This window comes from Marmota marmota, unplaced genomic scaffold (assembly GCF_001458135.2).
Source record: "Marmota marmota marmota unplaced genomic scaffold, marMar, whole genome shotgun sequence".
NCBI lineage: Eukaryota > Metazoa > Chordata > Mammalia > Rodentia > Sciuridae > Marmota > Marmota marmota.
The window spans coordinates 9,377,817-9,390,579 of NW_026000205.1; the positions used below are offsets into that span (position 1 = coordinate 9,377,817).

General features: G+C 50.3%; 1 protein-coding gene across 6 annotated transcripts in view; it reads right to left on the reverse strand.

Moving 5' to 3' along the window:
* The window catches only part of Sipa1l3 (signal induced proliferation associated 1 like 3), a 233,045-nt gene that overhangs the window by 74,052 nt on the left and 146,230 nt on the right, over positions 1-12,763 (reverse strand). For all 6 annotated transcript variants that reach the window (XM_048790949.1, XM_015496907.2, XM_015496906.2 and 3 more), the window contains 4 exons: positions 10,310-10,498; positions 9,294-9,468; positions 6,465-6,568; positions 4,759-4,916 (listed from right to left, as the gene is read on the reverse strand). In XM_048790949.1, the coding sequence (XP_048646906.1) occupies positions 4,759-4,916; positions 6,465-6,568; positions 9,294-9,468; positions 10,310-10,498 (626 nt within the window). The remainder of the gene's footprint in view (positions 1-4,758; positions 4,917-6,464; positions 6,569-9,293; positions 9,469-10,309; positions 10,499-12,763) is intronic.

Sequence of the window (12,763 nt, forward strand, 5' to 3'; positions counted from 1 at the left end):
ATTCTGGGAAGGCTTTTCTGAGAAAGTGACAAGCTGAGGGCTGCCAACAGAGGGCATGGCATGTGCTGCGACTGGGTAGGAAAGGGCACATAAAGGGTGGAATGAGCCTGAGGGGGTCAGAGCCCAGACAGCAAGGAGGAGGAGGCTGGGAAGGTCACCAGGGGCCGGACCATACGGGGCCCTGGTGGTGTGTCCCACTTTCCATCTGCCCTGCTCTGGAAGGAAGATGTTTACAGTGTGCATCTCCTGGTTTCCCCTGACCTCTGGTTTCTAACTGAGCTTGGCCAATGTAGGAGATGGGAAGGTGGAGGAGAGGTTGGAGTACAGCCACATACCACGTCATGATATCTGGGGCAATGAGGGGCCACACATGATGGCAGCCCCATAAAACTGTACTGCCCAACTATGTGCATGTACAAATATGGCACGGCAAATCCCACTGTTATGTGTAATTATGATGTCCAATAAAAATTTAGAGAGGACACACACACACAAAGATGATATGGCCTGTGACATCATGGCCACCTCAATTTGGGTAAGACATCCTACCTACCATGTCTGCATAATGAGAAATCAGTCAACGATGCATTTCCCTTATATAAAGGACCCTTTCCTACAGCCACAGCTCTTACCAGCTTCCAGAAACTTCTGTCATCCTCATCAAGCCTGGGAGGTAGGGTAATGGCTCCCGGATGTTGCTTGTTCCAGGAAGCCTCCCCTTCCCACAGTGATTCCCCTAACCCACCCACACTTCTATTATCTGTTCACGAATTTCTTTCACCTAAATTCCTGAAGGTGGGGTCAGGGGGTAGAGGGTGCCTCTGCTTCTTGCGAGATCCCTGCTGGATGCAGGTGCTGGCCAATTATGACAACAGGCTGGTGACCTGCAAAGATCACTGTGACTGCCTCACGGAGAACAGAACAAGTGCAGGAGGCCCGCAAAGACGCAACCACAGAGCTGAGTGTGGTGGTGCACACCTGTGACCCCAGCTACTCAGGAGGCTGAGGCAGGAAGATCTCAAGTTCAAGGATAACCAGTACAACTTAGTGAGATCCTGTCTCAAAATAAGAAGGGCTAGTAGTAGAGCACTTATTTGGCATGTAAAAGGCCTTGGGATTGATCTCCAGCCGTCCCCCCCCCCAAAAAAATAAAAAGACAGACAGACAGACACACACACACACACACACACTAGAGCGCAAAAGCTAGAGTGAGAGACTGCACACTTGCCACTGCTTGACCCTGGCAGATTAGCCAACGCCCTGGCTCTCTACCTCCAGTGCTCACTGGTGTCCCTTTGTACTCTAGGAGTGTCGCATGGGCAGGTACCACCCTGGACTTAGCATATTAACTAGCACCAGTGCAGGTGCTTGATATTTTCATGTAATAACTGAGACTTGTACAGACAGAGAAGAAAAAGATCTCTCTCAATGTGGAGTGGTGTGCGCTCAATGTTTCCTGAAAATGACCTTTACCGGTGCACATGTTCTTCAAAGGCCATGCAAACCAGGCAGGCCTTCCTCTGTGAGAACTTTTGTGGGCATGAACTTGCCCCCAGGCCAGGGGATGGATGAGCCGACCGAATTTGCCAATCCCCCGACCCTGCCAATCCCTCGGGTCAAGTCCGTGGTATGGTCTAATTGTGCTTCACAGATGGGAAGAGCTTTGCAGCTTCATTCAGCACTTGGCTGCTTAGTGACAGATTTTGGCTTTTCTCATAGTCCTGATTCACGATTTTAAGAATTGTGAAACTGCAGCTGTTGAAGGTTTCTGGACAGCCAGAATGGCCTGGTCCCTCGCTTTCCAGCAGAGGGACAGGGCTATTTACACTCCACAGGGTGCAGGCAAGAAGCAAGAGTGCCACTCAGCAACAGCACACTTGAAATATGAAAGGGAACAAACTCATCACAAGATCAGGAGATGGTGGGACCACCAGGCTGCCTGATCCCTGCAGCTCAGCAAGTATTTCTAGAACATTCACCGTGATTTTTTTTTGGTACTAGGAATACCAAAAAAAATATACATGAAAAAAATTATCTATCTATCTATCTATCTATCTATCTATCTATCTATCTATCTCTGAATGTCCTGAACTCAGGACATTCAGCCACTGAGCCATATCCCCAACTCTTTCATTTAATTCTGAAACAGGGTCTCACTAAGTTGCTGAGACTGGCCTCGAAGTTGCGATTCTCCTGCCTCAGCTTCCCTAGTCACTGAGATTACAGGTGTGTGCCACTGCACCCAGTCACGTCAGTGACTGAGCCAGACATTAATCTAGCTAGCCCTTTGGGGTCTACTGTGTGCTAAGTGCCATGTCATGATAGGTACAGGAAGGTAAATATGTCATGGGTTATTTTGGAGGGAGGCAGGAGCCACATCAGTTGTTTTTATGCTGTGACAAGTGCTGTTGTAGAAACATGTCTGGTAAGAGCATAGAGTGGGCAGCACCCACTGGAGGGTGGCAGAGGTGTGTATGGTGGAGTCTTGAAGGACAACCAGGAATTGCATGAAGGGGGAGGCGGGGTGGAGAGGGCAGAGGGCAGGTCAGGCTGGTGCCCCAGGCTCCCTCCCACAGGGGAGACACAGGCTCCGGGAGGGGCAGCTTTGGCTGTATCTTAACAGCTTCTTTCTTTAAAAATAAAGAAGAGGGAGAGATGAAACAAATTAAAGCAAAATGTTAACATCTGTTAAATCTGGTGGTGGGCACATGGAACATTATTTTCTGCACTTTTCAGAATGTTTAAAATATTACATAATAAATCCTTTTTTTTTTTTTTTTAAAGTGCTGGGGGTGGAACCCAGGGCTTTGTGTGTGCTAGGCAAGTGCTCTACCCTTGAGTTACACCCCAGGCCCTAATAAAAATATTTTAAAGTAAGTTAAAAAGAAAGAAAGAAAGAAACGTTTGTGCAACAGATAGAAGTCACCTGGAAATGAGCAGAGGCTGGCCTGAAGACACGGGAGGTGGGGGGACAGGTGACTGGGAGAAGCCAGGAAGGAGGGAGGCAGAGTGGGGAGGAAGGGAGAAGGGGAGAAGGGCCACCAGACTAAGCTAATCACCATCTCTGATGCACAAGGCTGCCTCCTCCGTGTGTAGTCCTCTCCTATCTCCCCTTACCGGGGCTACCTCTCAGCTAACTAGCACAATAATACCTCTAAACCCTGGCATCATCCACCTGACCTCTGCTGCACGCAGAACCCAAGATGCTGGTGCTCTGTGGCTGCTGTTGTACATCCTGGGAACAGATGAACTGGGAGAGAGGAAATTTCAGGCCTTGGATGTCCTAGTTAGGTGGCCCTGCCACACAGCGTGTTGGCTCCCAGCAGCCACTGGGCAGCACACCCAGCAGTCGTTCTCATCAATGAGCCAAGCACACAGGCATGCCCAGTTCACAAAAGAATCTGGTAAATTCTGGTGATTGCACCAAGACTATCAGTGCACATGTGCACACACCCGTGACCCAGCACTTCCATTTTAGGAGTTTATCCTGCAGCTGCACACTTGGTCACGGGTGCAACAGGTGCAGAAACAACTGCAGGCGCCAGGAAGCAACCCCAGTGCCCGTCAACAGACAGTGCGTCCATGCGATGGGATGTTCCGCATCATGAAGGAGAAGACACACTTTACTGGTATGGAAAGAGCTCAAAGATGTTGGGTTAAAAAAAAAGACAGGACATGGAGCAGTGTGCACAGTCTGCTTCCATTTATGTTTAAAAGGTGGAAAAGAAATTTACATGTATTTGCTGTGTGCGTGAAGCATCGGGAGACCCAAGCGGGGGCTCACCTGGCCACCTCTGTGCAGGGGACGGGTTGACTGGGAGACTGTTATCTGCACATCCTCTTGCATCTTTTAAATTTGAAATCACTCTCAAAAAATGGCAAGTAGCACACCTTGCCCTGTTCCAAGTCTCCCAGGCCACGCTGACAGCTTGGGCCTGGTTACTGAGTGCATGGTTTCCAAGGACCACAGCTGCCCTCCTGTCCACTCCCCGAGGGCACTGGTGCCAAGGAGGACACAGAACAAGGACATAGAATAGGTTTGAGGCCTGTGCTACCTGTCCATTTGTGAATTAAACCCCTCAACTCTACCGCCCAAGTGGCAACTACCTTTGTAGGGGTCAGCCTGCCCTGTCCCCATCCTTCTGTCCCCAGATTTTCCATTAGGCCATCATTCCTGGGCCTCTGTTTTTGCAGCCTGCTGCCCGGCCTGGTTGATCATTTGGCTCTAGGAAAGACGCCTGTCTCCAGCTAGGTCAGTGGCCTTCATTATGGGGCTTCTGCTCCACTCCTGAAAAGGAAGAGTTCTTGCTGCCAGACCTACAGCTGGGGGGTGCCGAGCTGAGAGCGGCCAGAGCAAGGATGCCGTGCGGGAGGTGCAACGCCCAGCTGGGCCTCCCCGCATCATTTTTAGAGCCAACACACACAACTGCCTCTTTGTGCTCAGCCAGGCCAAGTGGGTTTTCTGTCATCTGCAGCAAAAGATCCCAGGTCTCTGGAGATATGCCGTACCTCTGTGTGTGGCAGAGGTCAGGTGTAATCCCTGCTGGCTTCTTCATCAGAACTTCGGAGCGTGCCCCTGGGGGCCGGAATCCTCTGAGGTGGTGTGGGAAGGTCGACAGAGCCCCAACTGGGCAGCTACCAAGCAGCACAGGAGGTGGCTGGCCTGGCCGGGCTGTCCACCCTCTCTGCGTGCTGCCTGCTGCTGGTGACTAGCCCCAGTGTTCAGTGGGCGCGGACAGTGGGGACGGTGGCACGTACCTGTAGCAGACATTATCCGTACAGGGGTTGTGGACGCGGACGATGATGAAGACATGCTGAAAATGTGAGCGGATGTTCTTGGGGGTGAAAGGTAGTGCTCCAGGCTCCTGGAAGATGATCGTCACAATGTCGTTCCCTATGTGCCTCTTCCTCAGCAGCTGGTAAACAGGCATCGGAAGGGAGAAAGGAAATGTCACCAGCTGGATCAAGGGGTCCTGCCCGGACCATCACAGGAGCTCCCTGTTCCTGCTGCACCCGTGGCCGGTTCCCACATGCAGCGAGAGGGAGCCTGTGAGCACCTGAATCAGGTCCTGTCCCTGTCCTGCTCAGAGGAGCATCGTTCACCCTCTTTTACTGATGAAAAAACAGGCTCACAAGGTTAAGTGACTTGTCCTATGTCACCCAACGATGGAGAGCGAGAACCAGAATTCCATCCACTGCTGTTGAACTCTACCAGTCAAACTTTCCCCACTAGGTCCCCAGAGACCCGGGAGCAGGCACTGCCTGTCTCCTGTACCCTCCCTGGGCTGGCCCTTTCTCAAGGACCACGAGACATGGTGCTACCGCTCAGACCATTTGACACAGGAGGGACCAAGAAAGAAGACATCACTTACCAAGGTCATGCACAACTAGCAAGTGTCAAAGACAGAACTAAGGTCTAATTCCAAGACAAATGTTCTTTACAGTTAGGGTAACCTCGCAGTTAATGATACATGACCACTTCTGGTCTGGAAAACCTATGATGTCACTTGTACCATCAGGGAAAAAATGCACATTTTCTAAATTCTCAGCACTCCGTGGGGCTTCTGTTCCCTAGAAATTAGGAATTTGCTTCCCAGGCGCAGTCCACGAGGTGTGTCCAGGAGAGGAGCTGGCAGCACTGGTGGCCTCCTGGCAGTTGGTGTCCGCTGTCGGTGCCCACCTGGTACCCCTTCTTCTCCCTTTAGTCACCCATTCCCTCCGGGAAGTCACCTGACCTCTGCCCTGTCTCAGGTTGAGCGGACCCCACCCACCCTCCAGGACGGGCACCTCGGGCTTGGCCTGTTGGCTCATTCCATCCCCATCCCAGGCCCAGAGCCTGGGCAGGTGAATGGTTTAGCGAGATTCAGCCCTGAAATGTTCCTGGGACAACTGGAAGGAACAAATCTCTTTCCTGTGGCATGGCTAAGAAGATGGGATAGAGCTAGGGCTGCTAGGGGGCATCTTTGCCACTACTCGGGAAAATTCATGAATAAAGTCACTACGAAGAAAACCAGGGGTGAGAAATGAGAGGATTCCTAAGACTCTCTGAGCCCTGGATTCAGCAATATGTAAAGCCAGCCTTCTCCCTCAGTTATATAACCCAGTAAGTCCCACTTTTTGTTCTTATGCCAGTTTGGTTTGAGTTGGCAGGAAAAACAATGCTAATTTGCTCTTCTTTCTCATGAGGCCAGTGATGACTCAAGAGACCCTGGAGGAATGGGGATAGGTAGAAGCAGGCAGGGCAGCCAGGAACAGCAGAACTGGTGTCAACCAGACTTCACACCTGGCTTAGCCTCTAGCTCCCAGATGAAGTGACCATGAGACTGAGGGGCTCTGAGGCCAAGGGCCTCCCTCTGATTCACAGGATGGCCCCAGGAGAGCCAGTGCTGGGTGGGCAGCCAGCCAGTGGTTCCGGGCAGGGAGAATGCCCTGAACCCAACTGTGCACCAAATGGAAATACTGACCTGCTGCCTGTTGTTGGGGGTGTAAGGGAGTAGGGTAGAGACGTGGAACATGATCTCGTAGTCCTGGTACGTCGTGTAGAGGGAGTGGGTTCCCGTGGAGTCGGCTGGGACAGAAACATGAGTTAGTACCACATTTCCAAAGCCTCTGGGTTTTTGCCATATCCCACGTACCATCTGTGCTAGTTTTTAACTTGATGCTTTTACTTAAATCCATTCTTTAAAATAAATTAAAATAAAAGGGAAACCTCCCACTATACACCCACCAGACTGATAGAAATTAAAAAGTCTGACAATACCAAGGGTTGGTGAGGATGTGGACAAACTGGAACCCTTGGTGTGGCAGGTTAGGTGTATAAATTGGTGCAACTATACTGGAAAACCTTTTGGCAATTTCTCTTAAACCTGATGGTAGGCTTAACTGACAGCCCAGAGCTTTATCTCCTAGGACAGAGCTTTCAGCATTTAGGCACACATTCCCTTTGATGTGGGTACAAGAATCTTCAAACATCAGTCAAAAAGAATGGATCAACACACTGTGGTATATATATACTGTGGAAAAATATACAGCCAGGAAAAAGAACAAGGCACAGGTGCAACATGGGTGAAATCCTATGAGTATAAGATTGCGTGAGAAACACCAGACACAAAGGAACACACATTATGGTTCTGTTCATGGTTCCATGCAACAGCAGGCCAGACAAGTTATATTGTTTAGGGATGCATACAAAAGGAGCAAAGCTAAGGAAAGCAAGAAATGATTATCACGCGAGTCAGGATATTGGTTATCTCTAACAGGGGGGGGGGTTATGATTGGGGAGAGGCATACCTGGTTATTGACCCCATGTTTCACAGGGGGAAACTGAGGCACAAAGAGGTCACACTGCAATGAGTGGTGGAGTCTGGATCAGAATTCAGGTTAGCTGACTCCAGATCTGATTTTTTTTTTTTTCTTTTTGAGATGGGTCTTACTATTGCCCAGGCTGGTATTGAATTCCTCGCACTCATCGGGGCTCCCATCTCAGCCTCCCCAGTAGTTGGGTCTACATTCTGCACAACTACGCCTGGCATACGGTTTTGTTTTGCTTTTCCCCAGTGCTGGGGATGGAACCCAAGACCTGTGCCTGCCAGACAAGTGCTCTATCACTGAACTATAAACCCAGCCCCTCTAGAGCTATTTTTTTTCCCATTTTTAGTTCTGAGGATTGAACCCAGAAGTACCCTACAACTCAGCCATATCCCCAACACTGCCTCCCCATTTTTTGAGATAGGGCCTCACTAAGTTGCTGAAGCTGGTCTCGAATTTTCAAACCTCTTTTCTTAGTCTCCCAAGCTGCTGGGATTACAGGTGTGTGCTGCTGCGCCAGGCCTCTAGGCCTCTCGATCTGTTTTTTTAAACAGCATCCTATGCTACCTCTTAATGTTAGATGGGGACACCAAAGTCACAGCTGGCTAATGCCAGAGCCAGGCAACTTCCAAGTAGCTCCTCAAGTTAGGGGCATCCCTGCTTTTAGTGAGGGAGATTCTGCCCTGGGACACTATGCTTTCTGGGGTTCTCTGAGAACACCTGCTTGTCACATTTACCTCTTGCCATGCCCCTAAGGTAAGTGCAACTATTACCCTTGCTCTGCAGATGAGGAAGCAAAGCCAACTGGCCCAAAGACCACAAAAGCAGCAAATGACACTACAGTATGCTTATTCCTATGGCCTCCTTCGGTGCAGGTGAAGGGATAATGACAGCCACATGTGCTGGCTAATATTTTATTTAGCTTTCCCAGACTGATCTCCTGACCCGGGCCTCCATTTTCCAGTTGAGTAAACTGAGGCTTGGGGCGGTGTGGGGGAGAACAAGTGATTCAGGCATTCTGGGGCTTTTTCTTTCTTTCTTTTTGGTGCTGGGGATTGAACCCGTGGGTGCTTAACCACTGAGGCACATCCCCAGCCCCCCTTTTTTTTTTTTATTTTTAGACAGGGTCTTGCCAAGTTACTTAGGGTCTTGCTAAAGTGCTGAGGCTGCCCTTGAACTTGCGATCCTCCTGAACTCAGCCTCTCAAACCTCTGGGACTCCAGACGTGTGCCACCACTCCTGGCTCATCCTGGGGCTTTCTGACTTCCAGCCTGAGCCACTAACCCACTGACAGCCCACCCCTCAGGACAATTTCCATTTCCCAGGAAACTCTGACACCCATGAATGTCATCCATCCCTGTTCCCAAACCACTCATCATGAAGCGTTTCATTCCTGCACATCAGATGCATTCCCGTGTGCACATGCATCTGTGCAGAGAGAAGGCCACCAACCCTCTACCATGAGCACCGTCTTTCGGTCACATCCACCTGCTCCTCGCAGAGCTGCCCACTGGCTGGGACGTGGCATCTCTCATTCCCTTGTGTTTCCTTAGAGTTCTGCTATTTAAGAACAAATTCCCAAACAATATGCTGTTATGCGTTTTAACTAACTGGCACGTGAAAGGCACCTTTGGTGCCTGCTCTCCTGAGACCTGCTGCTAGTGCGACACGGGGCAGGCGGCCCTCCTCCAGGCCGGTGCGGCTCTGCTTGCGACTATCCTAGGTTCCGCAGGGCGCAATCCAGGCCCCATGTCTCCTGAGGCCACGTCCAGAGCCTGCAGAGCACATGCTAAGATAGCAACCGCCGATTCATACAACAGGATGTCTTCAGACTTTACTAGAATACAGTACACTGCCTTCCCAAGTGGTTGCACTATTTGTGCTCCCGCCAGTAGCACCTGAGATGTCCCATATCCCATGTCCTTGCCTTGGCTGCACCAGTCCCTATAACTCCTTCCCATTGGATCTACGTGGCCATCACTTACTCTTCACGTCCAGCTGGGCGGCGTACTTGGTGAAGCCCTTCAGGCAGACCTTCTCGCCCAGGAGGGCAAGGAACTCCTCGAAGGCTGGCCCAGCCTCCTCGTTGTTGTACATCTCCTCCTCGGAGCTCTGGCCAGCTTTGCAGTACAGGATGCCCACCTTGTGTTTCCGGCACAGCTGTGGAGGCAAGAGCAGCTGTGTGGGCCTGGCCTGGCCAGGCGGGGGGAGAGGATGGAATAAGGGGAGGTTCTGAGGTGCTGAGCCCAGGAGCTGCTGTGACCACCTGGGAACTCAGCCATGGCCGGGAGGAAGGAAAGAGATGTGGGGCAGAGCCCAGCTGTCTCTCTCCACCCGCCCTTTCCAGAGAAGTGCAGGGAGGTGTCTCTGCCGCCTGCTCTCTCTACTGTGGACGGAGGGTGGCTGTCGATGTCACTCTTAAGGCAGAGATGGTAGCATGGCCAGCTTCCTACAGGAGGTGGATGGGCATTGGCTGAGCAAAACCTCGGGGCTCCAGGCTTGAGGTCTAGGCTACTTTAGTGGGGATAGCCCCTACTGACCATGCTTGTTTCTGGTATCCTTGATCCTCCTGGTCCCTGGACCATGGAGTCTGAATCTGATTTACACAGGGGCTAATTAGTGACTCTACGGCACTGAGACTCAGCTAGCTGGGGTCTGCATGTGGCTGGAAGTCCAAGAGCAATGCTGGCAGCTATGGGAGGGGCCAGAGAGACACCAGGAGCCAGTGTGCAGAGGTGGCTTTCCCTTTCACCCTCTCTCATGTGGCAGTGTGCATGTGTGACACACACACACACGCACACTCGCACCAACTTCCTGGTGGTTGTCTCCCTTCCAGGACGCTGTTCTTGCCACTCCTAGAATCTGATCACAGATTCTTCCTGTTGCTGATACTAAATCAAGTGAGTTTTGTTACTTGCCAAAAATCAATAAATAAAATGAGGAGGAAAGAGGGGCTGGGAGTGGGACTGCAGGTGGTGCGCCCGCCCCGAGCCCTGCTCACCCCTTGCTCGTCGAGCTTCAGCAGCTGCTCCGTCACCTTGGGAGTGTTGAGAGCCAGTCGCAGGCAGTGGATGTTGAGCTCAGGGATGACGTACTCCAGGGCATCCTTCAGGGGCAGGCCCCGCCCAGTCCCATGCTTGGTGGCTGTGGGGGTCGCATCCTCCAGGATGGAGCCCCGCAGGGTGATGAGCTACTCAAGGAAGAGGAGGGAAGGTTAGGAGGTTCTCAGGCCTTGAGACAAGAAGCATGTGCGAGGGATTAGAAGCTCTGAAGGTAAGCCGGGCATGGCGGCACACGCCTGCAATCCCAGCTACTTGGAAGGCGACGCAGAGGAATGCAAGTTTAAGGCCAGCTCGGGTAACTTAGTGAGACCCTATCAAAAAAAAAAAAAAAAAAAAAAAGCAGTGGGGCGGGGGTAGGGATGTAGCTCAGTGGTACAGCACTTTGGGGTTCAGTCCACAGGACTATGGGGGAAAAAAATTTCTAGGGGCTGATCAAATGTCTTGGGTCAGAGCCAGACTTGCTGCCTCTTTTCCACATGATCTTGAAGTCCCAAGTGACTTCAGATTTCTGAGCCTCAATGTCCTCTTCTGTGGTACAAAAATGGGCACAGTGATAGTACAATCACCCTGACAGGTTGTTGGAAGGTTAAATGAAATACCATGTGCCTTCCTTTGTCCAGCACATGACAGATGCTGCCTCCTGGGTACTAGTCCTGTTAATTTTATTCTAATTTGTTGTACACAGTGGCAGAAAGCAATTCATTTCTTATTACACATAAAGAGCACAATTTTTCAAGCCACTGTACACAAAATATTTTCACACCATTTGTGTTTTCATACATGTACTTAGGGTAATGATGTCTAACTCATTCCACTAGTCCTGTTCTAAGAATGGGAAAAGAGCTAGGACTCTGTCCTGTGGGTTATAGGAAGCACAGCAGGAGTTAAACAGGCTCCATGAGGAGGCGGCTTCCCACTGTCATCACCACAACAGCATTATGTTATAAACGTAGCCAGGTGTGGTGGTGCACACCTGCAATCCCAGCTACCTGGGAGGCTAGCCTCAGGAACTTAGCAAGACCAGATCTCAAAATAAAACACAAAAAGGACTGGGGAGGTAGCTTACCGGTAGAGGGCCCTGGGTTAGATGCCTAGCACCAAAATAAATAAATAAATGTTATTACCATGAATGCTCATGTGGAACTCCTGTTGGTCTTGCATAATCGCATCGGCTTACATATGAAACCATGGCGCCGTTTTTTTTTTTCTTTAATATTTATTTTTGTACTTTATTTATTTATTTTTATGTTGTGGTGAGGATGGAACCCAGGGCCTTGCACTTGCGAGGCGAGTGCTCTACCGCTGAGCCAACAACCCCAGCCCCAAGGCACTAGTTTTTTGATGGTTTCATAAAGAAAAAGGAAAAAACAAAAAACAAACAAACAAACAAAAAAAACACCTGAGATTTATTGATTTATTTCTTTCTCATGGTGCTGGGGTGGAACCCAGGCCTGGTGCATTCTAGACAGGTCTCTACCACTGAGCTGCAGCCCCAGGGGCAATCTGTATTCTTTGTTATCTGGTTTTCTTTCTCTTAACGCTGTGTATGTGAGATTCGACCGTGTGGTATCGAGAGGTAGGTAAGTAGATGTTTTTACCCTGGTGGATTTATTCCTTTCTACCGCTGAAGAGCGCCCCAACTGCTTCCAGTATTTGACAACTGTGAATGGTGCTGTTAGAACATTTACAGAAGCACCTCTTGGTGCACATGAACATATTTTCTTTTGGGTTTACACCTAGAAATTGCTAAATTTCTAGGCATGCTAATTTTCAGTTTTACTAAACTGCCAAGAGATTTCCAAGTGGCTGTACTAATTTATATCCTGCTAGTCTGTCTGGGAGCCCCCACTGCCCCACGTCCTCACTAACACCAGCCATGCTTCCAGCCACAGAGTGCTGCTGGCCATGAGGTTATGCCATGCACTGGGCCGGGCACAGCAGGTCAAAACCATACCAAGAATGCATGGCAACAGCCTGAAACACATCACAGGGAAAAAAATCCCTCCCCCAGGGGCTTACTAACACACACTTGGAGCTGTGTTTTAAACACTAAAGGAGATCAGTGTTAACTGCAAAAACTTGCTCACCTAAGTCAACAGACATGGGAGGCAGCAAAAGTGTGTCATGACCCCGCCTCCAAGCACACAGCCCACCCTTGCCAAACAGGACCTGGGCAAGAGGTGAGCATGGAAGGAATGGAATGATCTCACGGTTGGGAGTTCCCAGTTCTGGCCCCGCTGATTAATAAACAAACAAATCTCTCATATCATAAGCAAAGCAGTCTTGAACAGCAACGACGTCAGGCGCTTTGCCTTGCCAGTCTGGGTGGCTGCAGGGCTGTAGGTTTCAATTAATGCACCAACAGGATGAGCATCTTTGATTCCTATAGACAC